The sequence below is a fragment of the Varanus komodoensis genome, unplaced genomic scaffold (genome assembly GCF_004798865.1).
Source record: "Varanus komodoensis strain SLA01 unplaced genomic scaffold, ASM479886v1 scaffold45, whole genome shotgun sequence".
NCBI lineage: Eukaryota > Metazoa > Chordata > Lepidosauria > Squamata > Varanidae > Varanus > Varanus komodoensis.
The window spans coordinates 5695199-5721031 of NW_025336011.1; the positions used below are offsets into that span (position 1 = coordinate 5695199).

General features: G+C 44.2%; 1 protein-coding gene across 1 annotated transcript; it reads right to left on the reverse strand.

Moving 5' to 3' along the window:
- Nucleotides 1-34: 34 nt before the first annotated feature.
- Nucleotides 35-25833, reverse strand: SCAF1 (SR-related CTD associated factor 1). The gene is made up of 11 exons (XM_044444446.1): nucleotides 25697-25833; nucleotides 22657-22814; nucleotides 17093-17159; nucleotides 14044-14171; nucleotides 13589-13704; nucleotides 11717-11829; nucleotides 8144-11380; nucleotides 6510-6592; nucleotides 4228-4512; nucleotides 3346-3474; nucleotides 35-3246 (listed from the first exon to the last, which is right to left on the reverse strand). The coding sequence occupies exons 2-11, from the start codon at nucleotides 22792-22794 to the stop codon at nucleotides 3070-3072; spliced, it is 4473 nt and encodes a 1490-aa protein (XP_044300381.1). The 5' UTR covers nucleotides 22795-22814; nucleotides 25697-25833; the 3' UTR covers nucleotides 35-3069.

The following is a 25833-nucleotide window of genomic DNA, read 5'->3' on the forward strand; positions in this document are numbered from 1 at the left end:
GAGCAAAATAAATGGACTTCATGCACTAGCACAGTGCTTGTTCACATTGTGGTTTATTAAGCCAGGATTCCTGGCCAAGCATTATGTGTAAACACAACCAGTTATTTAATTTCAGATTGTGAGCCTGAAAAGCAGGGCACTTATTGTGAAATGCCTAATAATTTAGGCACTTTGTAAATACAACTTGGAGTGGGGAGAAGAAGATGTGTATAGTGTTTCAGTTCTTAATCCACCTTAACTGTGACGGTTGGAACAGCAAAGAGTTGAAAAGAGTTAGAGGGCATTAAGTATCCAGATATTGGTAGTGAGCCCGTCTAAGTCACTGCCTGGTTATTGTATGGTGTGATAACAGATCTCAGAGGTTAACTATGCACTGACTGATGCATCTGTCCTGATTCCCTTATGAATCCGTTTCACTGGATGATGCTCGATTTCTAGTATCTTTACTCGGAGAAAGACATCCATCTACTTTGTCCACACCATGCATGATTTTATAAGCAAATGGAGCCCCCTGAACTAGAAGACACCAAGTTGCTCCAGGGCTGCTGCGTACCTAAGTGATACACATTCACTGAAGGCCCACATCTGTCCTGGGCAGCATTCCCATTCTGCTAATCTCACCATGTGTTCAACCCCATGCTTTCCCGTAGTAGTCAGCTCTTGCAGTATTACAGGCGAGCCCTCCTCCACATGACCCCTCCCTCCTGCAGCCTTCCAACTAGAACCTCACCATCAGCTTCATGGAGCGAAGGGAGTTGCTGAAAGACACACTCTGAAAAAGGTTGACCCTGTCCAACAGCCCAGGAATAGTCACTGAAATGACAACTGAGTTGTCAAGGCCTAGCACCCACAACCACCTTGGAATAGAAACTGATGATTACCTCTGATTGTCTGTCTCAGCTTTTCTGTAACCTGGTGCTCTCCAGAAGCATTGGATTACATTTCCCAATATGTCCCAGCCAGATTGCTCTTGGCTCTAGTTTCCCTCCATTCAGACGCTATCCTGTCCCATTCAGGTATCGGTTTCCTGCTCTGGAACCATAAATTCAAGCATCAAAAAAAGCCATCTTCACTGCAAACATGGCTGCCCCTCCTTCCAAACAAATACTTCACTTGCTGCTTCTGACAATTGTTTTGGGAACTGTTTAGCATTCCAGTAACAAAGTCTCTGAAGTACAGGTAGCTTTATATACATTACCGACTCCAGACTATCAGCCAAACATTCCCTCACTTTCCACATCTTTCACACATTCCTTCTATCCTGCAGCTTGATCTACAGACAGTTATACAATTCCTCATATTTGCATCCTAATCTCAGGCATTTGCTGGAGGTATCCTTCCACCCCAGTGCAACTCTGTTGTGTACAGAATTATAGAGTTGTGTGTGGGGGGCGGGGGCAGAATTTAAGCCGTTTACGGCAGAGATGCTGAACCTTTCAGCCGGAGCGGAACTCCACTTTGAAGAGTAGTGGGCAGGGCCAAAAATACCAACATATGCAACTGAAAGCTCTTATAGTCTGTAGCTTTACAACTTAGGAAAGCCGTATCAGAAGGGGGGGGGGCTGCACAAAAGCTTGGAAGCCACCAATCCATGGGAGGATGGGAGTGTGTCCTTCTGGAGAACTCCATTGGGCTGGATTCATCCCATGGGCCTGAGGTTCTGCATCCACATTTTGTACGAGGCAGCAAATCCAGAGCTAACACATCCCCTACAGTTTGCTGTCTGGCCTCTGTGTGGAGACCTCTGGTGAGGGAGAGCCCATCAACTTTCTCAGTTGTTGGTTCCATAGTCAAACTGTTCTTACTGTCAAGGTGCTTGGGCTTCATACGCAACCAAAACCTCCTCTCCTGTGATTTCAGCCTAGCAGCTCATCTCCTGCATCGTAGGGCAACAAAGAGCCCTACGAGATAGGTCTTTGGATCTTTGAAGAGTGTGGTTTGCCTCTTCATTCTTCTCGGGGCTTAAATGTACCAATTTCCTCTAAGCATTCTTCACAGGGCTGTTTTTCTGTACTGCTGACCATTTTTGTTGCCCTCTTCTGAACCCATTCCAACTTCAGAAGAGCTTAGGCAGCAGATTGCATGATTAGGCTCAGAGGTGCTTTATGAAACAAGGAGCACGTTAACTCGGTGACCTCACAAAAACAACCTTGGGCCCCAGGCTTCATGAAGAGGCATGGACGAAATGGGAGGAAGGAGACTGCAGCACAGCATAGCCCCTGCATGGTAGCTGCACAGCCGAACAGCCCTTCCAGCCTTTCATTTAATACCTCAGTGCAGCTACCTCTAGGATAAGGAAAATCATGGGCACCTGTATGGGGAAACCTCAACCAATTCTGAAGGGGCACCCTTTTAAAAGACAGTTGAAGCCAATCTCCCTTGAAATAACTGTAGCAGCAAATCCAATCTTCCTAATGTTCTTATTCCTCAGATTGGAGATAAAACTCCAGCCACAAAACACATAGACCCCCATTGCTCAAGGACCACAGAGATGGAGCACGGTTTAGATGGCTAAATGCAGTTTATGAAGGGGAAATGGGGAGGGGAAGAATATGACAAACGTACAACTGGGAGGAGGGTATGAGGGGTGCCTTATCCTACCCCATATGGCAGGATGCTGCCATCTGTGGGCCAATCATGGTACTGCTGTTTCAGGACTGCTGACTGGGAGGGCAAGGATAAAACCATCAAATTAAAAACATGCTAAATGAGTAAAAACTAAGTGTTGAGAGGGAGGAATAATATCCACCCATTGTATCATGGGGAATTTTTGGAGTGATGACACTAAAAATTAGCCCCATCCTCTTCCATCTCTATTTACAGGGTAAAACACAAGTTGATTTGTGCCTAAAACTATGAAAAGTGTTTGAGGAAGGGGGTAGGATCGGGGGCAGGTAGCAGATGCACAAGAATCACACTTTCCAAATGCCACCCCTCCCAAACAAATTGGGTCTCCCTGACCCTCCCTTCCATAAGCCCCACGCAGCAAAGGAGGGAGCTGGGGGGCTTAGCCAAGCCTATTTGCATAAAGAAGGGCCATTCTGATTTTTTCCCTCTGGTCATAGGAGATCAAAGTGGGGGCATGGGCAAACCAGACTTGTCCAGGCCCCCTATTTCCTTGGGGGGGCCTGGCTCCTCATCCATCTTGCGTCCATGTTTTCGAAAGTACTTGTATCTCTGGACATAGGCCTTCACTAGGTTGTTCACCTTGACTGGATTAATTTCTCCACTCTTGCTGTGGCAGATCTAGATGGTTGGGAAAAAAGAAGAGTTGGTGCCTAAAAGCCCACCTCCACAGCCTGGTACCCCTCTGCTCCCAAGACTCCCCCTGTCCAGCTTTCCTACCTTGTGGACGGCTTTGCGTAAGATGTCTTTATATTCCTCCTTTGTGATCTCCTTCTTCTGGTAATAGGGCTTGATGGCAAGTTTCACTTCCTCCACTGCCCGCTCTTGTGTATGAAGCTTTTTCAGATACTGAAGTGGAACAGAGGTAGGCCCATTAACTAAAGTGGGAACACAGCGCACAGTAAAGCTGCTCCAAGGGAAGATGGCGGCAGCATGGGCACAGTTAGCGGCCCCACATTGACCGAGAGGTCTCTCTCTGTCCCTTGCCACCAAATAGCCCACTGCCAAACAGAAACTTCAGCTGAAAACTCCTAACCCAATCTTCAAAACATCCTTTGGACTTAAGGAGAGAAGCTGCTTTGGACTTAAGGCCAGAAGCATGATGCTGAACCAAGGGTTCATCTAGTACAGCATCCTGTTCCCACATTGGCCAGCCACGTACCTGTGGGAAACCCACAAGTACAGCTCTCACTTTCATTCCCCAGTAAGTGGTAAACAAAGGCATACTGCCTCGGATAGGAGAGTCAAACATATAGGCAAACATGAGTAGTACTTCAGCTCACATGATTCATCTTCTGACCCAGCCGGCATAGCCAATGGTCAGGAATGCAGGCAGCTTTCATCCAAAACATCTGGAGGCAACCAGGATGGAGGAGGCTGCCAAGAAAGTGATTATGGACCCTGGTCCTCAGGAGGGTCCTTTGCAATACTGGGCTGATTTCAATCCAAAATCTGACTTCAATCTTTCATATTGGGTGACAGAGCAGGCAGTAATCCAACTGTCAGAGAAGGATCTGTGTCCTTAAGCAGAGTCTACCAAAGATCAAAAGACCCTCCACCCATACCAGGTAGCAACAGTTCTCTCACTACAAAAGTGCTTACCTTATCGCTGTCTCCACGCCCTTCAGAGCTGGTGCTACCCAGATCTGTGCCAGATGAAGAAGCAAAGATGCCAGCTGAAGGAGGACCTGCCGAGGCCTGGTTTAACGTTCCAGGCAGCACCCCAGTTGGGGTGGGAGGAGTGGAGCTGCATCCACTGAGAGGCAGGGAGCTCTGAAGCAAATAGGAAACAGGTGGCACAGCCAGGTGTGAAGCAGGTGGGTGGGAAGGTGGCACTGATGGCTGAGGAGGGCCCAAGGACGATGAGGGCTTGGTGTGAGTCAAGATCTAGAAAAATGGGGGAAGACAGTTAAGAGGCAACCAAAATCTGCCACTGACCATGCCCAAAAGTGTTACATGCTGGAATGCCCAGCTCAAAATGAAAGCAAGCGGATGTGTGAATGCATCTAGCTGACTTTGACATATATAGGACAATGTGATGTGTGACTCTCCTTTGCCCAGGGGTAAAAGGAATTCCACCAGGTACAAGTGCATGTCCCAGAGTCTGTCAGCAGGGCCAATGCTCCTTTTGAGAGTTTACAGGAACTGCACTGATACATGTTGAGGAAATAAAACATGTCACACATGTTTTACTACTGTTTAGTTAATCAATCTGACCCCCTTTACATAGGGATCTTCATTACTAGCATGTCTACAATGGTCATGTCCCTACTGCACTCAGAATCATAGGTTGTGGTATATAAATTTAATCAATACATACATAAATAATAAATTCTGATTACAGAGGAGGTGGAAAGAGGAGAAACAAGTCTATTTCAGAGCCCCTTGTGAAACCAACTGCATCTGGCCCTCCTCCACCTTCATCTAACATCAGCCAGTCTAGGAGACTACAGAATTGCCCACATTCTAACTGGTCATGCTAACAACTGCAAATTTTATGAACAGGTCTCCCCCCCACACATCCTTTTTTCCTGTCTGTTTCATGTCTTTTAGACTGTACCCCTGAGAACACAGGCTGTCAAACAGGCTGCTCTGGCTTGGTAAGGTGCTCTTTTGACTAAAGAGTGTAAGAATGGTGTTAATAAATAATTCCCAAAAGCTCAGTTCCCCCCTGTCCAATCAACTTAGATTGGAACAAACCACAGTGAGTGGGAAGTCGTTTATGGATCCTATAAAGAAAAAGGAGTAGTTAACAACATTGGCCACAAGTCAAACTTTAAAAACGTGTATCAAAAATTGCTTCCAACATGGCTTTATCCTTGGAAAGAAAAGCAACCAATTGATCAAGAGGAAGTGAAAATGGCAGTTCTGGTGAGCTTATTAGTTGGGTAGCTCCAAATTGTCTTGCAATTGTGCAGAGAAACATCTCCTTGCTCCTAGAACCAGGAAAACTCACATCTGAATTTAAAGCCCAATTGTACATGTTCTTTTTCAAAAGCCAGTCTCCCTGTGCTCAGCGGTAGAGTTCATTTGTTCATCTAGCTTATTAAAATAGCTTATTTGTACCTATTAAAATAATTTCTTTGTACATATTCACTTATCTGGCTTATGCTATACGAGACTTCCTTAACCCGATGCCCTTCAGGTCTATTGCACTACATGCTGGGAGTTGTAGTCCAACTCATCTGGAGAGCAAGGAGTTGAAAGAGTTGCTTTCAAAAGGATTCATTTTCCCCAGAATTCTTCTCTCAAGCAGCAATGTGGTGGAAGGTGGCAGTAATACATGAAGTTCACAGTTACTGCCTTCGGAGAGAAAACAATACTCCTTCCTTTGCAGTGAATCAGATCACACCCCAAATTTTGCAAGGCTTTGCCAGAAAGCACCCTTGTATTCCTATGCATATTCTTGCAACCCTGAGAACCAAAATGTAATGTTTCTTTAAAGATTAAGCATTAATTATTCTCCGGATGCCAGCACGTTTTGCTTTCACAGCAAACATACAAGAGTTTGCAAAGTTGGCTGAAGCGCTCCCTGTCAAAAACTAGCTTTTGTCCAGGTTCCATAACATTTTGCACTTCCTCAGGAGTTTCATGTCCATTTTGTGCTAGTATCATCCACACAAGCGATCTCTAAAGAGATCCTCAGCTTTCTTTCTGCTCCTATTCCACATATTAGAACTAAGTATTTCACACATTCTAGAAACTCTCAGAGATCTGAAGCAGAATTTGAGATGTTGGTGCTAGCTTTGGCTGAAAGTAGAGTACCAACATTATTGCACTTGGAGGGAAGGAAGGAAAAGAAATAGACAAAGCAAAAACACTGAACATTCACCCCAACTTTCAAACTCTGTACTCTGCTTTTCCATGTCAAACTTATTTTGTACCTGATTGGTTGCTTGAATGAGCTCCTGGGCTTTTGCCCGGCTTGCAAGGTTGGCCTCTTCCATCTTGAAGAGCAGGGCAGTCACTAAATAAGAAACAAATATTGTTTCCAAACTTCAGGAGAGTGAGGCAGACAGACGGCTGAGCCTCTCTCCACCTATTTCACAAGTCAACTTATACCACCAATGTACTATCCTCCTTCTCTTGACTGGCCCCTTTCAGAGCTACCTCATGGGAAGCAGCCTCCAGGTGGGCCTGAGCTTCTAAATAAAAAAGCTGGGCCAGTTTAATTCCTTGCCCAGTTTTTCCTTCTTACCAGATTAAGCTTCATCTCTTGGGCTCATCTGGAGCAAGGCAAACACACAAGCCCTCACCTCTCCCCTTCTCCCAGCAATGCCCCCCCTCAAATTGGTGGGTAGACAACCACTCATCCAGCCCCATTAGTTAAAGATCTACTGCTTATTGACCAGTTGAAAACCGAGCAGAAACGGACCATGTAGAGATCACAGGTTCCCTTGTTTGAATGTGCTCTTGCATTTCATTTGTGCCAAGAGATGGGGGAGGGATGGAACGACATCTCTGTCCTAGCCAATATGGACTGTCTGAAGGAATGCTCTAGAACCCCTAAAAGTTTTAGGTTTGCTAGGTGGCCATCATTTCCCTAGCTTCTGCAATCTACCTATTGCCTATCTGCCCAAATCTTTTCATTGTCAAAAAAGTGCCCATTTAAAATCAAAGATCCTGGAAGGAGAAATATGAAAGGGCAGCAGGGAAAGGGAATCCATGAAAAGCTGGTATTTTGAGGCTTCCAGGCTCTGTTTGTTTCAACTCAGAAGAACCTGTTCAAAGGAATTCCAATTTCCTTGCATGGTCATCTGCAGCTCTTTTGTTCTATTTTTTTCCTCATGCTGCTAAGATTCAGGCTTTCACAGATTTGGGAACTTTTGACTGCAGAATCCATGCCTGGGGCTGAGAAGAACCATTTAACACCCTCTTCCTCCAGTACGACCCTTTGCTGAATGCCTAGTACAGATTCACAAGTTTCATTTGCAGCTGCCAAAGAAAAACATGTTTTCTCAAATGAAATTTGGGATTCTCCAGAATGGCAGTATCTTTAGCAAGAGGGAGGGTTCTGTGTGTAGTCAGTGAATGTTTAGGTGACTTGAATTTAAACTAGATTAACCCACCAAGGGTACAGAAAGTCCTGCTTCTGATAGGGCTGGCCTAATACAAAGCAACACATGTTGCCTTTTCCACCTATGTCCAAGTCATGGTATTTTAGTCCCTACGGAAAACAAAACTGCTCCCTGATAGTGAAATCACAACAATAAGCTAAATCACAGCCATTTGCTGACCTCTGATAATATCCAACTCAGCTAAGCTGAAGCTGCTGCCCTGCTAAGCCTAATGGGAGGACCAGCCCTGACTTTTGAGAAGGGATCTGAACAACTCCATATCATAAATCTCCATAAAAATAAGAAACAACAACAACACAGAAACTTAAGGGCACCTTATCTAGGATGAGGTTTGTATGGCTATATTGTAGGTTTGTGCCTGAACCTACACGTCAATAAACACGCAAGTCTTCAAAGGAACCCTCCCCTCCTCCCATACCAGTCCCCTTAATAATACCTACATGCCAATACACCGCTGGTGCAGTCCACCCCACCCTGCAGATTCCACGACATGGGGGCGGGCGGTTGGGGTGCACTGCGGGGTGGGTGGGGTGGCTGCTGCAGTGGCTGCTCCTCTTTGGTCTCAGACAAGCTGTCCACTTCTGGCTCATCTGCTGGTACCCTGGGTGGCTCAGCTGGTGGGTCTTCAGGAAGGAAGGAGACATCAGGCGTCTTGCAACTACTGTCCACTGTCTGGGAATCAGGTGTGAGTTCTTGGCCAGGGGCCAAGGGCTGAGGGCTTGGCGGTTTGGCTGTTCCCTCCGATTTCTCTGAACCAGACCACGAGGGTTCCTCCTTGACCCTCAATGGACTGCTTGCACCTTGACTGCAGCTGTCAGCTTTGGATTTCTTTAGCCCAGTCTTTGCCTTGAGTTTCTTCTTCTTCTTGGGCTCTGAGGCACCCTTGGGCTTGAGGCCCTTCAATTTCTTCACCCCCATCTTGGTCTTCAGCCCTTTGACTTTCTTGGGCTTGAAGCCTGGCTCCTTAACATCAGCCATCTCACCTTGACTGGCTGCAGAAGCTCCAACCATCAACACCTTCTCTTCTGATTTAAGGAAAGGTGAGCGGCTCTCCTTGTCACGGCTAAACTTGACACCGATGGAGCCCACCTCCTTAACTGAAGTGGTGCTGCTCACACCCTCACGGATCAGTACAGCCACCTTGGACTGAAGCTTCACCTTCCGGCTGGAGCCTAACTTCCCACTCTCCTTGTGGCTTCCAGCTTTCATTTTTTTCCCTGTTTTGTCCCTATCAGGTCGGGCTTTTTTTTCTGCCTTGGGCAATTCCTGTTGTTCAGAACAGGGAGGTCCTTCCTTCAGCTTCTTTTTGTACTTATCTCGGGCACCAGGACGGTCCTCAAGATAGGCCCTCTTGCGCTCTTTCTCTTTGGGCACCTTCTGTTTGGTGTCCTCCTCTGGTCGTTTGTCCTTGCGGGACGGGACTGGGTCCTCCTTGGCTGTTAGTCGCACCCCACCTAATTTGGATTCCTCGGCAGGCTCACGATCTGAGAAGCAAGTGTCAAAGCTCATCCCTTCTGAGTCGTAAAGCACCTCCCGCTTAGCTCGCTCAGGTGTCTCCAACAGGCCCTCCATTTTTTCTTGCTGGTTGACTGTGATGGTCCTCTTGATAGTGAAGAGGTCATTGTCATTGAGGTCCTGAATAGAGGGAGGCACCACAGTTCGTGCATCTCTCCGGCGCTCCATCAAGCCCTTCTCAGACTTGGGTTCCTCCAGCAGGTGGACCTCCCGTTCCTTGTCTTTGGATAAACGATGGGAGGGATGCTTCTCACGTGAACGAGATCTGGAGCGTTTCTTCTTCTTCCTACCACCATCCCCCCGATGTTTGTCTTTGTGCCGACTGCGATGGGCCCGACTGCTGCTGCGTGACCGGGAACGACGGCCGCGGCGCTTCTCCTTGGACTTGGATCTCCTACTCTTGCGTCGCTCGGCAGATGTGTGTGAGGAGCCGACAGCGGACAAGCTGGTGCTGATTGAGGGTGACCATGAACGGGAGGTTCGGTGATGCGAACGGGACCTTGAGGCCCGGTGATGCGAGTGCCGACGCTCTTTAGATTTTGAGCGTGACTTTGATTTCTTCTTAGGGTTCCACGAGGTGGTGTACGATTCCTTGGTTTTTGAGGCCTTACGTTCTCGTGATCTTTTGCGTTCTCGCTTGGATTTCTTACATGAGCCAGAGCTAGATCCAGAATGGGATTTGGAAGCAGGGCGCTTGGGGGCTGGTGGAGGTGGTGGAGGAGGCAGGGGTGATGGAGCTCGGTGGAAACGCTCTCGTCGCTGGGTCAAGATCTTCCGCCTCAAGTCCACCCCCTTCCAACGTGGGTCAGGTTGGCTCTCACTAAAGTCAATCTGTAAGGCTCCTTCATCATCTGAGTCTGCATGCAGTGAGAGGAAGTCGTCACCTTCCACCACTCGCAGAGTGCGCTGTTCAGCAGGCCGGCACCTGCTACGGAACAATCGAATGGGACTGTAGCGTTCATCTTCTGGCTGGACAATCTCACCTTCCTCGATTTCAGAGTCCCCGCCACCACTCCCATCCCATTCCATTGATGACCGGCGTCCAGCCCGATGGTGCCCACCTCCTTTGGATCCCTTCTCTCCACTCCTTAGCTTGGCATTTCCAACAGTCACAACTTCCAGGGAGACCTTCCCCTCCAGCTGGGGCTTAGCTTCAGAATCCAAGCGGCCTTTGGGGGCCAGGTCGACCACAAATACCCGGCGACGTGGTTCAGGAGCCTTGGATTCTTCCTGTTCTGGTGGGAGCTCCTCAGGCAGGGTAGAGTCAGCACCTGGAGGCTCTTTGCTCTCTGGGGGCTCAGGAGGACAGGCAGCCTCAGTTTCATAACCTCTGCCAGATTCTGCTTCTGGTTCTGAATCTTCTTGTCCTTTGTCTGAGCTGGGAAAATCCTGGCTCAAGCTATTTTCATCGTAGATTCCAGCCAATGTTTCCGAGATGCGGCTGATGCTGTGGGACATGTCTGGAGGATGCTGGTTGTGGTCATCATCTTCCTCCTCCTCCTCCTCCTCCTCTTCCTCATCGTCCTCCTCAGGTGAAGGAGTACTAACTGAGGAACTGGGGTTGGAACCAGTAGGGTCAAAGGGGTCATATTTCTGGTCATGCCGTCCACCTTCAGCCTCCTTGTGAGGAGAGTCACCAAACCCAAAATCACCATTAAGGTTATCCTCATCTGTAGGGTGGAAGGGATCATAAATATCTAAGTCTGGGGAGCGCATTGGGGCACAGGGGTTGGATGAGCTGCCACCGCCACCTTCTCCAGGCAGGCCCTGATGGCGGGACACGGAGGAGGTCGAGGAAGAGCAAGAGGATGAGGAGGAGGTGCTGGAATCAGCCTTATCCAAGGAATTTGCAGGGGGTGGTTGAGATCGCTGCTGGGATTCAGAATCCCGGCCAGCAACATTCTGTGGGCGCTGCTGCCCCCCACTGGATACCCCCATGCCTGTGCCCAGAGTCATGCCCAAGCAAGGGGAAGGAGAAGTCCTGTCTGCTTTAGTGGGCTGCGAAACCCCATGCCTGCCTAAAACAGAAGTCCAAGGAGCTTTGTCCATTACAGGCAGAGTTCTGTGTGGTTCCAGGGGGTGGGGCTGCTCTGAAAGGGAAGGGTGGCCAATGGAGCAGGGTCTGCTTCTGCTCCAGCGGGGTGCAGATGATCCAAGGCAAGCTGTGGGGAGCAAAAGGAACCGTCAGAAGTGCACCAAGAACCTTTGTTATCTCTCCCTTGAAGCTCTAAGAGGCAAGAAAGCCTCATATCTCATTCCTCCCATGCCATTCCCTCTTTAAGTCAGCCAGACTCAGCTCAAAACTGATGGATGATAGGCCTCCCTGCCCGACAGCATCCTCTCTCAACCTACTATCCACCACTGCTCAGATGAGCTGGGGCTAATGGGCCAAAACATCTGGAGGGCACCAGATCAGGAGACTCTGTCCTAGAAGAGTCAACATCTGCATCTCTTCCCTAACTGGTTGGTTTCTCTTGCACAGGCAGACACATACGCACCAGACTTTTGCATCCTCCAGGACAGGTTTCTTCTAAAGATGCCTGATAGGGCACTGACATCCTCCAGCCGCACCTCAGCCACCAGCTCCACTTCTTCCATGGTTTCATCTCCACTGTTGAGAAAGACACAAACAGAATTATGGCACATATCCTATTAGCACCTTGGACACTCCAAATTTCAGGCCAACAGCCTAGCCCCTAAAGCTGTAATAGATAGATAATGCACAGAACGGAGGATGGAAAAATATACATAGCAGTCAGAGAACCCATAATTCTAGAGCAGAGTTGAGACTGCAAATGACACAGGAACGTACAAGCTACATGGCACCAGGTAACCAGAGGGCCAAAGTCAAGTTGCAGCTACAGGATTCTACAGCTACACCTGTCTGTCTTTCTCCAGTGCAGACCAGGCAGCCATCATTTACACCTTTCACCTTAGAGATGCTAGATATACCATAAAGCTGCCTCTGAAGCTTCATACAGACTGATTTCAGGGGACTGTCACTCCAGGGTTCTGGAATTTGCACTGCCTGCTACAGATTTGCAGGTATAGTTCAAGATGTTTCAGTCCTCCTATACCTTTTAGAAAAAGCCACCTTCCCTGGTCCACCGTGATCACTAAGCTTACTCCAACAGGGTCCAGTCATCAGGAATTGGGGATTCTCCAGCCAACACTTCAGTTGGGACCCAACTTTATTTATTTTTTTTAATTTATTTTTGGATTTATATCCTGCCTTTTTCCTACAAAGGGCTCAAGGCAGCTTACATCAATCTCCTCCTCCATCTTATCCCCACAATAACCCTGTGAGGTAGGTTGGGCTGAGAGTCTGTGACTGGCCCAAAGTCACCCAGTTGGCTCCATGGCTGAGCCAGGACTAGAACCCAGATCGCCTGAGTCCAAGTCCCATGCTCTTAACCACTACACCACACTGGCTCTCACTACCACACACAGGCTTTCTCAGCTAGAGACAAAGGATAGGCAAACCTGTCCCGACAGAGGCCCTGGCTGGAGAAGCAATCAGATGATCAGAGAAAAGAGCAGGGATCTTTTTCCTGCTAACCTTCAAGAGAAAGGGCTTTGAGGAGGGCCTCACTTGGGACCCTGGGGTCTGGATAGGCCAGGCCCACAGACTAGAGGTTCCCCACCACTACCCTAAGGGCATCTGGCATGCTGAGAGAGGTGCACCCAGCAGCTTCCTACACCTTTGTTGAATTCCCTTTCTTCAGAATGGTAGTGCCTGGAGCCACAACACTGTGGCTCAACCTAACCATGAGTTGCCAGTGAAGTGGCATATGCACTGAGATGACTACAAGACAGTCTTTCTCCAGAAAAGCCCCTTAGTTTCTGCAGTCTCTCCTTTTGCAACTGTACTCAAATTATTCTCAGGTTACTACAAAAAGTGCTTTGATTAGTACTCTTCATTGTTTGAGGCACTTCTGAATTTAATTTGTGCACAGGCATATATTTCCAAAAGCATCATCATTACTGAATCATCTCAACTTGATGGCTTTAAAAGGGGATGAGGTAAAAGTTTTCAGTGGCTACTAGTCAAGCTGGTTGTGTTACCTCTAATAACAGAGGTAGCTTGTATCTCAACACCAGTTGCTGGGGGGCATGAGTAGAAGGGTTTGTTGTACTCATGCCCTGCTTGGAGGCTTCTCATAGGCGTTTGCTCAGCCACTATGGAAATGGGGCTACACAGGCCTTTGTCTGATCCAGCATGGCTTTTTAAAAAGATTCAGCTGTAGTATTTTACAGGACTTTTTCTTAATGACAGAATATCAAAGTTTTTAATGCAGAACTCAAAAAGGCATCCAAAACAGTGAACACTTGACACTTTATAATGGTTGCTCTGTAAGAATCCCACTTACTAAACTGCTTGGGTCCCTATAGAGCTCTCCAATTCCTGGGGCAAATGGCAAGTCCATTCCAAGTAATCCAAGACTCCAGCTAAGGCAGGCATCGCACCAGAAGGAGTCTCAAGAACCTGGAGAAAAATGGAAGTTGACATCACCAAACACAGGCCAAAACCTACACTGGAGGAGATGGATAGAGATAAGGGGAGCCAGCATCATGATGGGCCGATATTGACAGTAGAATATCTGCGACCGCAACATGCACCACCACTGAATAAATGCTCTCATGCTGGAAACCAGAATGTATTTACCCTGGAAGACCAAGTTCATGCATAGTTGACCCAGGTGTGTTAGTGAAGCTCCAGCAGGATCCCAATTGTAGAAGACTGTGACTGAACATGTGAGCTCACTAATACTTACACAACAAAAAGGGCACATGCCCTGTGCAACGATATGAGACTGCAACATACCTCACCCATCAGGCCATTCCTATCGCAGGCCAATGCAGGATCACTAGTTCCCAGCCAATCTCCTCCAAGCCCTTCAGATCTGGAGCTCCTGCACCACTTCCTTCGGCTTGTGCGCTTACATTCAGCATCTGAAGGAGGAAGCAATGGCAGCAAGAGGGGCTCAGATCTCTGGGGTATGTGTATTTATTATTTATTTATTTAAAACATTTCTATGCTGCCCCCATTGCAACAAAGCCTCGGGGTGGCTCACAACATCCATAAAAATACAATCAATAATTTAAAAACTGGTACCATCTCGGCTATATATTAAAATCTATAAATACAATAATAATAAATTAACAGTTAAAATAACTTTTAAATAAAAAGGTATATAACTGCAAAGGGAGCAAGGGCAGGTGCATTATGTTCCATATCCCCATTGAAATGGGTGATGAGATCCCCTGCTTCACAGGATGTACTGCTCCAAATAAAGCCTGCACATAAAGAGCATGGATATTTTGAAATCTGTTGTATAGTCCATGGATGTGCATTGGTAGATCATTGGGTGATCTGCGTAGAAGAGCATGGATTTCTGACTCCCGACTAAACTGCGCAGCTGAAATGAAGAAAGTTTGGGGTAAAAACTAGGAGTGGATTTTTTAACCATTGCTGGATTGTACTATTTTGTTCCTTGAAACTTAGGTAACACTATGCCAGCATAATTATGGGATTTCTTCTAAACCTTCACTAGGCTGCAGGTAGAGAAATATTTAGACACATTTTTGAAGTATTAACATTTTACAAAATACAAAAAAACTTTTCAATTTATACATGAGGGGAAAAAAAGAATTCCAATGAATATGCATTTCAAATTATTGCAGGTAATATTTTGTGAGACATTTTTCTGCAGGTAAAACATTAAATTTACTTGACATCTTCCTATTGGTTTATCTAAAATCATGACAGACAAAATCTTTGCTTTCGTCATTAGTTGCCTCTTGACAGATTATTAGGGTGTTGTGTGCTGAGGGCAAGACAGCATAAAGCCCATGGCATTTTAGTTTTCTTCTGAAGCTTAAAACTGTTTTTCTTGAGAAAATGTAGCAGCAAAATACACCCTAGCTGATCTAAAGAACACTTCTGCCATGCACTCCAATAAGCTTAGGGAACATCAACCAATCATTTTGTCATTTCCGTTTTTAAGGTTACATCACTGCCCTGCTGTCTTAATTACATTTTGAAATAATCTTTTCTTGGTTAAGCCAGCTTGCTGACTGCAGCCTGGTTGAGAATGTAGCTGTTTATTCTATTTATCGAATGCAGTATACCATGCTCTACCTCTCTTTTGATGATCTAGCTTAAGGGGCTGATTGATTTGCTCAATTCAACTATGAATAGTATTATCCAGTATACATACAAGCAAGTTTTCCAGATCAGCTACAAATGCTTAACTCCTTAGAAATAAAAGGAATATGTTTTCTTCCGCAAGGCTTAATGTGGAAGCATTTATGTTCTGATAATTTGAAAAAGTTCATTGATGTGTACCCTCATGAAGGGATCACCCATGATGTCACTGTAATTTGCCAAATTCAGTGGTGTTATTATTCTGATAGGCACTGACTATATTTGTCATTGCTAGCATCTCCAAACTATTTTTATATGGTCTTGTCTCCTGAGAGTCAAATGGATTATGACAGACTTCATCAGCATGCTTGCTAGGACCAAGTATTTTAAGCAAGTAATTTTCTTTGGACTGCCCCATTCTTGAATGCTTTGGAGTAATCAATGTGTGCCTTTTCAGATTCACCTTCTCTTACGTCTCTTAGGATGCAATCCTATCCAGGCTTCAGCAGAAAAAAAAGCCTGACTCCCAGCTCTTTTCTGTCTAAGCCTGTACAGGATTGAGTCTTTACTAGATTTGCTGCAGAAGAACTGTGAGCTCAGTTCTGATAACTTAAAAACAGATTCCTAGGCTCAGAATTCTTTAATCCTAAGTGTAAATCTTTGTGCCAAGCTACAAAGCAGAACCAGGAAAAAGCAGAATGGATCCTGTAATCCTGCAGTCTACCAACCTCTGCTGTAGTCCATAGATTGGCTGACTGCAGTCTTGCATGGTGTTTTTCTCTGGCTTAGTAAATTTTATGTAATCAGAACAGGAATGTATGTACTACTTTTTGCACTGTCTGAGAGGTGTTGGGAGTGGGAATCCCCACTTGCATTTCCCTTCTTGAAATCATAGCCATGTCTATGGCCTTGAGAGGGGAAACCTGCTATGCTTTGTGGTTCCTGGGATGGTGTCCTAGGGCCTGTAGATTATTCTTTTACGCAATTATGATGGTCCCTTTTAATGTATTTTACGGTTCTGGTGCCCCTTGTTCTGGAATTTTGGTGAGTGGTTTTTTAAGTTTCATTTTTGTACTATAGTTTCATAGTAACTATCAGGTTATGGGGCGGCACAGAAGTGGAATTAAATAAATAAATAAAATTAATTTTAATTTTAATATTTTGCTGTTTGTAAGATGTCCTAATCTCTAAACTAACCTCGTGTCCACCAGATATTTGAGAGTTCAACTTCCACCAGTCCTAGCCAGCACGGCCAAGAATTCTGAGATTTGCCATCAAAAACAACCAGAGCGCACCAACGTTGTGCTAAGCCAATCCAGACATTGTGGAGCACCATCTCTCAATTCTGAGTTCCTCAGGTAGTTGATAAGGAGAAACCTTCCCTGGCCTGGTGACCCCAACATGTTCAACTACCACTATTACCATTCCTAGCCAGAACTGCTGAGAATGATGAGAGTTGTAGTCTAACCTACTGGAAGGCACCATGTTGAGGAACACTGATGAAGAAAAACATGCACAGTCAGCACCCATAATTTAGTTTACAGGGTTCCATCCAAGCAACACCTGCATCTTCCAAGTCCACATCTCTCAACCGTGCCTTGGCACCTGCCATGCTTACATAGTCCTGTGACATTTCAGGAAAGGTGCCTGCTGCCTGAAGGTACAACCCACCTACCCACCCTTGCCCCATCTGCTCCGCCATTTCTGTCTCCTGCTTTGAAGATACCTTTCTTGCTTGCTGGATCTTGGAGTTCACCTGCCAAGCCACTGCCCACGGCTTGCTGCAAAGCTTTCTGCAAAGGAAAAAAAAAAGGTGGGTGGTCACAGTTAGCTATGAAACATCAACAACAGCAGTTGACAAAAACTTACACTAAAAGCTATCAGCAGATTTTCAAGGTAAGTCACTGAGTGATACTGTAGAGGGGAGGATCAATGCATCAAGAATTGAAATGAAAGCAAGAGCTTTCATGAAAGCATACACAAGCATTTCACAAAATATTTCACAGATCATATAAACTTTCAATTCAGGCTCCTGTTTCTAACCTAAGCTCCTCTTTAAGAAATGATGGAGCAACAACAAACTACTGCATTGCAAGAGACTACCAGACTTAAAACTTGCACATTATGATAGTTAATTTACACATGTAAGGTGAAGAGGATCCTCAGAGGAGATAACACTTACTATAAACATTGGAGGTTGCCATAGAAAATTTCATGAAGTTAGACATGAAAAGTACCACTTGCCTGGTCATCTAGAGTGAGCAAAAACTGGCCTAAGACAATTGGGACTTTTCTTTTTGCTTTTTTTTTTTTACTGAAAGTTTTAATTTAAAAAAAAAAATTGCACATGCTTGTTCAGCACTCAAGTGAGCTTCCATACCTGTGAGTGAACCAACACTTTTGCCTGTTTTATGGCCATCAGCTGACTGGGTATAGTGTGTGTTTCACACCTACCAGACCACATAAGTGTCCGAGTCAGCCTGATTAATTCTGACGCTTTAGTGCTGTAAGGATAATTTTTCCTTCTTATCTTCCTTGTTCATTATCTCTTAGGAAACAAGATTGAGTAATGCTTTTTGGATGCAGTTTATTTCCAAGTTCCCTGTTCCTAGGACATTTTATTTGGAAGAAAATCTCACATTTCAATATGAGACTTATTTCCAAACAAGCATGCACAAGATCACAACCTAATTCCATGAATTTAGATATCTTTCGAAGCCATTCTAAAGCTGCAATCCCCACATATCAGGACATGGCTTGTTTATTTTTTTATTAAGAAACTGAAACTCACTGTTTACATTTCTGTTCCCATGAGCTTTCATTCTTAAAAATTGCAACAGAAAGTGTACAACAAAAACAAACTATACTTTCAGTACATTTTTTACAAAGGAAAACAAGATTTTAAGGACCCGGTATCATAGTATACACTGAAAGATTCTGTCCCGTCATTTTCCCATGAAGACTAGCCCTCTGTAAGAAATTGAATAATTAGTGTATGATATGTCTCTGTGGCACTCTTCCTATTCAATTTCAGTAAGCGTGCAATCCTAGGCATGTCTACTAGAAAGCAAGAATTACGGAATTCAATAAAACTGACTTCCAGTAAATGTCTATAGGACTGCAGTCTAAAAATGTAAAATGCCTAACTGAATGTCGCATGTCCAACAGCTATACAGGAGTGTCCACAGAGACACACAGTTACTACTTAAGTGTCTTGCTGTGCATACTTACCTGGAATAGTTGTACTTATTTCCAACCAAGCAAGCATAAGAATAGGCTGCATGTATCACATGTGGGCAAAAAAGGTTTTTTTGGGGAGGGGGGCTTTTCACAACATTTATTTATTTATAATTTTTTAGTAAACTTGGCTTTGAGCTTTTTGGGAAAGAAAGGGAGAACTGGTTACTTAAATCACTTCAGAACAGAAATACTTAGGTTACAATCCTATATGAATTTAGCTGGCAGAAAGACCCTGCAAATGCAATAGGGTTTACTTCTGGGCAGACACTAAATGAAATTATGTTGTTGTTGTTGTTGTTGTTGTTGTTAATAATAATAATAATAATAATAATAATAATAATAATACTGTGACTATCTTTCTTTTCCTTATGATTATTTCTTCTGCATCTTCCAAACCCAGAACAGCTGTTTTTATACCACACTTTTAAGGATATGGCATTAAAATAGGGGAGGAGGATATAACTCCACCACAACTACTGTCATCTGTGACAATTGGCTGTGTTGACTGCGGCTGATGGGAGCTGAAATAAAACATCTTGGAGCCATAGGTGAAAAGTGGTGTGATTTGTTGTAGTTTTAAAGTGATTAAGATCAAGTGTGGGCTACACTTTTTTGTGAGGCTGGTTTTTAAAAGACTTTTTGGAAGTTCACCAGGCTTGCATGACTAAACAGTTCTGGAGAACAACTGACAAGCACTGAAAAATGCAAAAGGTAAATCAACAAATTAGGCTTTCTGAGCACATATGGAGGTAACCTGAAAGGAAAACAATTCTCCACATTAATAAATTCCTATATTTTAATATAAAAGTGTAGCAATGTAAAAATATTTTGTAAGCTACATAAAAAGGGGGAAAGTATAAGAATTTATAATAAAAGGATGCAAAGTATTGTTGGAAACACTGACTGATGAGCAAACAAGGCTTCACAGGAGAATAGAAACCAATGATACAAGTACACAAGAGTATGATATTAGCCTCATTCAGCTACATCAATAACAATGGTTTACCATTACAGGAATGAATTTCAATAAACTTGGGCTCTTTGTGATCTCTTCCAACCTCAATCAGCTGTGAGAAGCTTGGAAGCTTATGCTTCGATTTTTGATTAGGTGCAGTTAAGTGCTATGTTGAAAGTTGGACAAACTTCGGTGAGTCTTAACTATGGTTATAGAAAGCATACCAACTTCAAACCAGAGTCTATAATGCTGATTTGTTTCATCTAACTATAGTTAAAATGAACCAGAGTTTAAGGGAGATTCAGACACAAAACTAAACTGTGATCAATTTGAATCTGAATCAAAAGCTTTTGATCATTTCACACCTGTACCAGTTCATGCTTACGGTAATAAACCATGATTTATCATTACATGACATCACTGCCAAAACCAGCACATTATGAAAATCATGGGGTCCACAACCAGGGCTTTGTTAGCCTGTTCTGTAATGTGGTCCAGATCAAAACAGCCTTGATCTCCATTGTCAGAAAAAAACAAGTGCAGGCCAAAGTTCAATTATTACTGTTCAACTAACTAAACCATTGGTGATCTGCAAATTACCTTGAAAATCCCTGCTTTAGTTTTAGCTGTTTATAACTTGTTTGGCTTAATTCAGACTTAAGACATACAGAGTATGCCAATTGCAACCAAAGGGATTTAAGTCAATCTGAACAAGTCCAGTTAATTTCAGTGGCCCTACACTAAGTCTGCCCAAGTCTAGTCCTAACTCATAGTGTATAATTCAAGAGTCAGTAAGGAGCAATGTTCAGATTGGTGGACTGGGACTCAGGAGATCCAGTTCTAATCTATGCTTGGCCATGAAGTTCACTGGCTGACTTTGGGTAACTCTCAGCCTAACCTACCTCACAGAGTTGTTGTGAGGATAACATGGAGGATTATGGAAGTTGCCTTGGATTCCTTGCAGGGAAAAAGTGGACTATAAATATAATAGATAATCATTAAAATAATAAAGCAGAAATAAAACAAGATAAAACTGCTAAAGAAATATTTCATCAGTTTAACAGACTTATCTTATTCTGCTGAATAACAACAAAATAAGAGTCAAAAAACAAAAAGGATTTCTACAATGTGAGATGCTGACTAAGATTGTACAAATTACTGTAAAATAATTTGATGTGTGCCTTCCAGTTTTAGGAAAACTTAAAATGCAGCAATGGAGATCCTTACTGCTGTGACTGTGCACAGAAGAAGCACAGAATAGGGAGTTCATTTGATCTGTGTGGCAGCTTATAAATGTAAAAATAAATAAAATATGGCACTCTGTGCAAAAATCCAGTACTTTCTGAATAATCCTGCAAAATTCAGCTCTTGCTGTGGAAGAAAGATGTTTTGCTGACGGAGCTACAGAAACAGGTGACACATGGACTGTTTCAGACAACTATAAAAGGATTGTTTCCTGCCATTAGAGATCCAACATTTTCTTGCAAATCCCAACCTTTCTGAACCCTCATAAACCAAGAAGGCAAGTAAAGACTGTTAAAAATTCAGGTTCTTTACACCCACACAAGGTTAAGATTGACAGGACAAGAGGACTATGAGAACTGGGGAAGGCATACTGGTCCATAAGATGGGGGAGACAAAAGGCAGAATGGGAGCGACTGATAAATCTCCAGATCAGCAAGGGACTAGGTTGTCTAACACAACCTTCCCCAACCCAGTGCTCTCCAGCTGTGTCGAACTATAACCCCCCGCATCCTCCAACCAGGTAGCAACTAAAAATCCTTTTTACTCTTCAATTAATTTACAGAAGAATGCCAGTGGAAATTCCACAAGTGAATTTTTAGGTGAAACAACACACGCGCGGTCCAGATACCAATCGGAAATGGCTGTACTAAGCATGTGGTCAGAGGCACCACATTTCTTTAGTCTGCCCACATGAGCCACTGTTTTGCATTTGCTTTGGGTTGGTGGATTTTATGATTTCTGGTAAGCAAAAGAAAAGGGCAGTGAGAGAGACGGAGAGAGTAGATGTCACAAGCCTAAAGTCTACCCATCCCTACACTAAGTTTATGGTCAAAGCTACAAGCTGAACTGTTTTCCTTCTTACTATTGATAACTGATCCAGTGACAAGAGAGCCACACAAATGAATACCAACATTTCAACCTCTTCCAGCTTTTTTCATAAGCATTTCTTTTGGTTTTGCAAGAATATGCAGAAACATGAGGCAGAACGTCCTCCTTCCTGCTCCCAGGTTTAGAACAAACTGTGTATCCTTTCTTTCCCATACCCCTACAGCAAATGATCTGATCTGGAAGGGATATTCAGGAGTAAAGCTGTTATTCTGGTACAGTTCATGATTTATGCAGGCAAACACATACACATCCATCTAAAGAAGATTCCAGGATAAAAGCCAGAAAGTCATTATGAAGACAACTACAGCCTTCATGACAATGACCTACTGTCTTGTGTCCATGGCCTGGTTCAGGGCATTTGCTTCTGTAAGGGAATGTTTGTTACATTTGTTTGTATAATAAAATATTACCAGGGCAGCTCATGCAACAGCACAGGCTTAAAATGAGTACAATAATAAAAATCCAGAACATTCATTATATAAAATGCTTAGAAGAGAAGTGACTTTGCCTCACAATGAAAGGCAATGAAGGGAGCAGGCCTTAGATATGGCATTTCTTTAACAGGGTGCCACAAAAGAGAAGGACCTTTCTTTTGGCAAGGGCACCTGACGAAGGGCCTACAAAGGTGACCTAATTGTTCAGCAGATACATACCAATAAAGGGTAGGACTGGCAAATACACAAGGCTACCATCTGTGAGAAACCAGGGAGGGAAGGGAAGGGAATGCCTAAGATAACCTACTATATGTGCAAATGAAAAAGCTTGATTTTGGACACACATTTGCATCTCCAAAGCAATATAAATTAACCCTCTGGGCAAAAGCAGAGTAGTTCTAACCCTTGTGCTCAACACCAAGGAAGTAATGGGTTTCCTAGCATACACTGCTCAATCCAATTGGGATTGGTAACAATTACACCCATCACTCCTGCCACCATCCCCTTAAGAAAAAGAGTGGTCATTACCAAAATGATAACTTGGCCAGCACCAAGGACACCTGATTGGTCCCAATCCGAATCAAGAGAAGATTCACTGGTTGGCTTCTCACCACCTCGTGCAGGATCCTCCCTGACTGGGGAGCGGCGATTCTCCTCCTCTTCCATGTCTGTAGGAGCTGCAAAGCCTAGACATTGACAGGATAGAAGCAGCGACATTCCAGTTTATCCTACTTGCCCATTGCAGATCTTTTTGAAGCTAAAGGGGTGCATTCCTTTTGTACAAGACCAGGGAATCCTGACACCCAAGCCAATATGCCATGGACCAGAATTCAAAAGCCCCAAGACCCATTCCGTTTTGATTTATCAGACCCAATTTCCTTCCCAAGGAAACGATGTTTGCAACTATTTGCTCTAACCTAGGGTCTGCATCTGTTCAGAACCTACTAAGGGGGTAGAGCATGCAATGAGAAAAAAAGCAGCTTTCTTTAAAAGCTATTCCAGTGTTCCAATTATGAATCTATAAATCTTATCAAAATGCAAGTCAATAAAACTTGACAGAATCTAAGGCATTTGGCTCATCCTCATATTTAAAATCAGACAGTCAGCTACTAATTTAGGCTCTGCTGAAGGGGAAAGGCTTCTTATTTCACACCCAGATATCCATCACTAGCTTGGAAGGCAGGAATAGTGGCCTTCCAGCTGTTGGATTGCAATTCCCATACTCCCTAGCCAGCATAGCCAATGGCAAGGAAAATGACAGTTACAGTACATCAACATTTAGATGACCACATGTTCCCCATCCCTGCTGTAACAAATAAGGCCCTAAAAACAAAATTCCTGGGCACATCTACTTTTCCTTTGGTTCCTAGGAAGAGTGCCTTCTTAGGAGATGTGCTTGGTAAGAGAATACACTACCCATAAAATCAGTAATGTTATCATTTGATTACCTGGTAGGGACATTTTTAAATAACATGTTGCTTGAATGCATTCATATATAAAAGATCATTATATTTTTATATATAGAAGGTTCAGATTCTGGTGTTCACTGCCTTACACTAATTCTCACCGACCTAGTGCTTATACCCTACTTCATCAAATCCCTTCTTTTCCCAGCTTCACACACCATCCACTCATTAGCCTTCCACCTCTGCTGTATCTCCCTTTCACACAGATCTAGTCTTGTACTGTCATCTTCTAAACTCAGAACTGCAGCATCTCCCCCACTTTCACATTCATAAATAATTTCTTCCTTAACTCCATTCTCAAACTTTAATGCCCTTTCTCAACATATACTAACACAAATGACTATTAGAAGTAGTGAACACATTAAAAGACCTCTGGAAAAAATGGAAATGAACTTCAATGTCATTAGGAGTCCAAGAGTCATTGGGAAAAATTATAGGGTTCCAAGTGGATATCCAGTGGAATGAAAGGTTCCTGACAAAACTGTATCTTGGATATGGCCATATTTTCTAATCTAAGAGGAGGAAAGAACAGATGAGCCCAAAAATTAAGTATTTCTCAGTTCCCTATTTACTGAAACAATTATTTGATTGATTAGCACAGTCCATGCTAGATTCTACATATTAAGAGATGCTCTAGAGAGGATGCTTCCAATAGTCAACACCTACCTCTACTGACTGGCTCACCTGTCTGACCTCCCCTGCTTTGCAGATACCCTGCATCTAAATTTCTTCAATGTCGCATAGCCAGTATTTCCTTTAAAAACCTTCTTCATCCCTTCCTCACTTGTTCATGACCCCACAATGGTACTGACAAACCAGCTATTCTACTAGTTTCCCATACGGAACCCCAGCGTTCTGCTGTAGCCTCACTCTGGGCATATCAACAGCTTCCTAATAAAGATCCCCTTGGCCCACTGATGACACCACAGAGAATTAGGCTGAACAGTCAATTTAACATGCCCACTTTGAATTAGCAATTGTTTTTATGTTCCACCTTCTCTCCACATTTCCACACACCTTCTCTCTGTAGTGTGCTACTCTCCATCAACAAAATAACCCTTGACCATAACTGCATCTCAACCCTATAACACCATCACTTTATGCAGCTTCCTTGATTTTTAACTGTTTTAGTGACAGAGTACATATTTTGCATGAAATCCATCCCATTTACTAGGATCTCCATTTCAAATGATCAGGTAATTCAGAATTTCCACATGAGATGCTGGAAAGCCATTCAGAGCAGACAATATCGTGTTCAATGGGTGAAATATCCTAACCTGGTACAAGCCAGTTTTCAATTTCAGGCTTCCTTCTATTACCAGCGCCCTCCCTCAGGGACACAATGCACCCCTAACTCAAACTAAATGCCATCTTATTACAATCGGCTTTTTCCCCAAGCATCAATAAAGACCTTGATTATCTTGCCAAAATAGCTCAATCAAAGCCTCTCTGTATCTAATGACCACATTATGATGTCCCCCTCCTCCTTCAGAGATTTACAGGCCCCAAACTCCTCTATCCCCATTTGGTGTTTTTTTCTTCTCACAGACGCAGAAGTAAGGATGGCTTCACACATGCCTTCTTTCTCTTTCTAGAACAAACAAAGCCCAATGTGACATATATTTACCAAGGTACGAGACCCTCACTGACTTCAAAGGGGCCTACCCTACCACCCCAAGTTAAGGCTGCACAGGCTTGCATCCACGCACAACACTTTCCATTTACCACCTTTGCTCTTTCATAACGCCCAATCTGGGTATTTTATCCCCAAAACGAGACAGAGGCAGTTGAGAGACTCCAGTGAGACCTCCCCTCCCTCAAGACTATCTGAATCGCCCCCACTCCGAGCTGAAACTCGCAAATCACTGATCCTGAATTTTCTTCTCCCCATTATTTCCCTCCCCCACTTCCTAATGGGCTCACCCCACGACCTTCTCCTACGTCACCGCAATATCCCCGCGTCTTTTTTTAACCTCTCGACCCTGCACTGCGTACACCTAATCTTGCCCCCCTCCCCAATATTAACACTTTTTGGACTCCCAATCCTGACCACAATATCAACCCTTTAAACAACATCCCTCCCGAGCAGTTGCTATAATTACCCGGCTCCACCGGGAAGCTAGGCCCTTCCGCCCGCCCACTTTAGCACAAGAAGAGGAGGTGCGGCCACTGCCGCCGATACTGTCCGGGCCCGGCCTCTGCGGCAGCCATTTTACTCCGCTCGGCCCTGCTGCGGGGA

Coding starts and splice junctions, on each gene's coding strand:
- SCAF1 (XM_044444446.1), bottom strand. CDS start 22,794: ATGGAAGAGGAGGAGAATCGCCGCTCCCCAGTCAGGGAGGATCCTGCA. Junction 13,705..14,043: donor GGAATGGCCTGATGGGTGAG/GTATGTTGCAGT, acceptor ATTTTTCTCCAG/GTTCTTGAGACTCCTTCTGG. Junction 4,513..6,509: donor TCATTCAAGCAACCAATCAG/GTACAAAATAAG, acceptor CCATTTTTCTAG/ATCTTGACTCACACCAAGCC.